Source organism: Salvelinus namaycush, unplaced genomic scaffold (assembly GCF_016432855.1).
Source record: "Salvelinus namaycush isolate Seneca unplaced genomic scaffold, SaNama_1.0 Scaffold1458, whole genome shotgun sequence".
Lineage (NCBI taxonomy): Eukaryota > Metazoa > Chordata > Actinopteri > Salmoniformes > Salmonidae > Salvelinus > Salvelinus namaycush.
In genome coordinates this window covers 7,738-12,394 of record NW_024058184.1, presented here as the reverse complement: position 1 = coordinate 12,394, position 4,657 = coordinate 7,738, and the positions used below count along the sequence as shown (strand labels likewise).

Here is a 4,657-nt window from a genome sequence, read left to right as displayed (position 1 = left end):
GGGATTAGGAGGAGAGATGGAAACATGGAATGGATGGGATGATTAATACCAGGGATTAGGAGTAAAGATGGAAACCTGGAATGGATGGGATGATTAATACCAGGGATTAGGAGGAGAGCTGGAAACATGGAATGGATGGGATGATTAATACCAGGGATTAGGAGGAGAGATGGAAACATGGAATGGATGGGATGATTAATACCAGGGATTAGGAGGAGAGATGGAAACCTGGAATGGATGGGATGATTAATAGGAGAGATATGGAAACCTGGGATGGATGGGATGATTAATAGGAGAGATATGGAAACCTGGGATGGATGGGATGATTCATAGGAGAGAGATGGAAACATGGCCTATGGAATTTGGTGAACCATCAATGCTTTTTTATTTGAACTTGGCATCGTCATAGGATGCCACCTTTCCAACAAGTCAGTTCGTAAAATGTCTGCCTTGCTAGAGCTTCCCCGGGTCAACTGTAAGTGCTGTTATTGTGACTTGGAAACGTCTAGGAGCAACAAAGACTCAGCTGCGAAGTGGTAGGCCACACAAGCTCACAGAACGGGACTGCTGAAGCGCGAAGTGCTTAAAAATCGTCTGTCCTCGGTTGCAACACTCACTACCGAGTTCCAAACTGCCTCTGGAAGCAACGTCAGCACAATAACTGTTGGTCAGGAGCTTCATGAAATGGGTTTCCATGGCAGAGCAGCCGCACATAAGCCTCAGATCACCACGCGCAATGACAAGCGTCGGCTGGAGTGGTGTAAAGCTCGCCGCCATTGGACTCTGGAGCAGTGGAAACACGTTCTCTGGAGTGATGAATCACGCTTCACCATCTGGCAGTCCGACAGACGAATCTGGGTTTGGCGGATGCCAGGAGAACGCTACCTGCCCCAATGCATAGTGCCAACTGTAAAGTTTGGTGGAGGAGGAATAATGGTCTGGGGCTGTATTTCATGGTTCGGGCCCCTTAGTTCCAGTGAAGGGAAATCTTAACGCTACAGCATACAATGACATTCTAGATGATTCTGTGCTTCCAACTTTGTGGCAGCAGTTTGGGGAAGGCTCTTTCCTGTTTCAGCGTGACAATGCCCCCGTGCAACAAAGCGAGGTCCATACAGAAATGGTTTGTCGAGATCGGTGTGGAATAACTTGACTGGCCTGCACAGAGCCCTGACCTCAACTCCATCGAACACCTTTGGTATGAATTGGAACGCCGACTGCGAGCCAGGCCTAATCGCCCAACATCAGTGCCCAATGTCACCAATGCTCTTGTGGCTGAATGGAAGCAAGTCCCCGCAGCAATGTTCCAACATCTAGTGGAAAGCCTTCCCAGAAGAGTGGAGGCTGTTATAGCAGCAATGTTCCAACATCTAGTGGAAAACCTTCCCAGAAGACTGGAGGCTGTTATAGCAGCAATGTTCCATCATCTAGTGGAAAGCCTTCCCAGAAGAGTGGAGGCTGTTATAGCATCAAAAAGGGGACCAACTCCATATTAATGCCCATGATTTTGGAATGAGATGTTGGACGAGCAGGTGTCCACATACATTTGGTCATTCATGCTGAAACCTGGAAAGGCACTATAAAATCCCAGTCCAGCCCACCTCCCATCTCCCCAGCCAACCCCCAGTCCAGCCCACCTCCCATCTCCCCAGCCAACCCCCAGTCCAGCCCACCTCCCATCTCCCTAGCCAACCCCCAGTCCACCCCACCTCCCATCTCCCTAGCCAACCCCCAGTCCAGCCCACCTCCCATCTCCCTAGCCAACCCCCAGTCCACCCCACCTCCCATCTCCCTAGCCAACCCCCAGTCCAGCCCACCTCCCATCTCCCTAGCCAACCCCCAGTCCAGCCCACCTCCCATCTCCCTAGCCAACCCCCAGTCCACCCCACCTCCCATCTCCCTAGCCAACCCCCAGTCCAGCCCACCTCCCATCTCCCTAGCCAACCCCCAGTCCACCCCACCTCCCATCTCCCTAGCCAACCCCCAGTCCAGCCCACCTCCCATCTCCCTAGCCAACCCCCAGTCCAGCCCACCTCCCATCTCCCTAGCCAACCCCCAGTCCACCCCACCTCCCATCTCCCTAGCCAACCCCCAGTCCAGCCCACCTCCCATCTCCCCAGCCAACCCCCAGTCCAGCCCACCTCCCATCTCCCCAGCCAACCCCCAGTCCAGCCCACCTCCCATCTCCCCAGCCAACCCCCAGTCCAGCCCACCTCCCATCTCCCTAGCCAACCCCCTGTCCACCCCACCTCCCATCTCCCTAGCCAACCCCCAGTCCAGCCCACCTCCCATCTCTCTAGCCAACCCCCAGTCCACCCCACCTCCCATCTCCCTAGCCAACCCCCAGTCCAGCCCACCTCCCATCTCCCCAGCCAACCCCCAGTCCAGCCCACCTCCCATCTCCCCAGTCAACCCCCAGTCCAGCCCACCTCCCATCTCCCTAGCCAACCCCCAGTCCACCCCACCTCCCATCTCCCTAGCCAACCCCCAGTCCAGCCCACCTCCCATCTCCCTAGCCAACCCCCAGTCCACCCCACCTCCCATCTCCCTAGCCAACCCCCAGTCCAGCCTACCTCCCATCTCCCTAGCCAACCCCCAGTCCACCCCACCTCCCATCTCCCTAGCCAACCCCCAGTCCAGCCCACCTCCCATCTCCCCAGCCAACCCCCAGTCCAGCCCACCTCCCATCTCCCTAGCCAACCCCCAGTCCACCCCACCTCCCATCTCCCTAGCCAACCCCCAGTCCAGCCCACCTCCCATCTCCCCAGTCAACCTCCAGTCCAGCCCACCTCCCATCTCCCTAGCCAACCCCCAGTCCAGCCCACCTCCCATCTCCCTAGCCAACCCCCAGTCCACCCCACCTCCCATCTCCCTAGCCAACCCCAGTCCACCCCACCTCCCATCTCCCTAGCCAACCCCCAGTCCACCCCACCTCCCATCTCCCTAGCCAACCCCCAGTCCAGCCCACCTCCCATCTCCCCAGTCAACCCCCAGTCCAGCCCACCTCCCATCTCCCTAGCCAACCCCCAGTCCAGCCCACCTCCCATCTCCCCAGCCAACCCCCAGTCCAGCCCACCTCCCATCTCCCCAGTCAACCCCCAGTCCAGCCCACCTCCCCAGCCCACCCCCAGTCCAGCCCACCCCACCTCCCATCTCCCCAGTCAACCTCCAGTCCAGCCCACCCCACCTCCCATCTCCCCAGCCAACCCCCAGTCCAGCCCACCCCACCTCCCATCTCCCCAGTCAACCTCCAGTCCAGCCCACCCCACCCCCCATCTCCCCAGCCAACCCCCAGTCCAGCCCACCTCCCATCTCCCCAGCCAACCCCCAGTCCAGCCCACCTCCCATCTCCCTAGCCAACCCCCAGTCCAGCCCACCTCCCATCTCCCCAGCCAACCCCCAGTCCAGCCCACCTCCCATCTCCCCAGTCAACCCCCAGTCCAGCCCACCTCCCATCTCCCTAGCCAACCCCCAGTCCACCCCATCTCCCATCTCCCCAGTCAACCTCCAGTCCAGCCCACCTCCCATCTCCCCAGCCCACCCCCAGTCCAAAAATTGGCCAATTCACACACTTATCAAGAGAACATCCCTGGTCATGCCTAGTGATCTGGAGGACTCACTAAACACAACTACTTTGTTTGTGAATGATGTCTGAGTGATGGAGTGTGCCCCTGGCTATCCATACATTAAAAAAACAAGAACATTTTGCCATCTGGTTTGCTTAATATAAGGAACAGTAAATTATTTGTACTTTTACTTTTAATACTTAAGTATATTTTAGCAATTACATTTAATTTTGATACAGTATATTTAAAACCTAATAGTTTTAGAGAGCCTTCTGTGGAGGGGTTAGAGGTTAGAGGTCAAAGAGAGAGAGTCTCACCTTGTCACAGAAGACCTTGATCTCAGAGAAGGCTCTGTGTGTGGGTGTGTTGCAGCCACGGTTAGAGTTATAGCTGTAAGTGTCTATCTGGATCATCAGAGGCATGCCCTTCACCCCCTTCTGGCAGGAGAAGTCTGTACTCAGACAGTTCACTGTGATGAATACCTGGTAGAGAGAAGAAGAGAGTACAGGTTACAATCTATATGAAGTAGGGCAAAGCAACATTACCGTATAACCCACGGTTATGAAAATAGACTGTCGTGAAAATAATAAAATAAACATCATCAAGAAAACGTCCGGGCATTCGTACGGTTTAAGTCTGTTTCTGCGATAACAACGTGAGTAAACTTTTTTGCCCCTTGCTGACACAAGCAAGGTATTGTAGCAAATGATGAATGGAATGGGCTTGGAACCCTTTAACCCTGGCAGTTTGACTTGTAAACTCATGGGAACACTCTCAATGGCTGCCTGGTATTGTGATGCAATCATTGCCATGGTAACGTAGAATGTTAATTCAAATGATGGGACTCGTGCAATGGAATGTGTTTTTTGTAATGTCAGTTGAGTTGAACCAACAAAGCGTAGCACATACTGATGGGTACACTTCCTGCTTTTACTTCCTGTGTTTACTTCCTGCTTTTACTTCCTGTGTTTACTTCCTGCTTTTACTTCCTGTGTTTACTTCCTGCTTTTACTTCTTTGCTCCTATCAATACACTCGCAATGGCCTGCCAGTCCACCCATTATGCCATCATTGACTTGAATGGGGATGCCC

At 54.4% G+C, this 4,657-nt stretch overlaps 1 protein-coding gene across 1 annotated transcript; it reads left to right on the top strand.

Moving 5' to 3' along the window:
- Positions 1–355: 355 nt before the first annotated feature.
- On the top strand, positions 356–3,546 carry LOC120036736 (basic proline-rich protein-like; the record flags this gene model as incomplete). Its single annotated transcript, XM_038983107.1, has 4 exons — positions 356–365; positions 1,617–2,885; positions 2,948–3,160; positions 3,255–3,546. Coding segments are annotated over exons 1-4 (1,784 nt in total), but the record flags the coding sequence as incomplete, so codon positions are not given.
- Between the last annotated feature and the right edge of the window lie 1,111 nt (positions 3,547–4,657).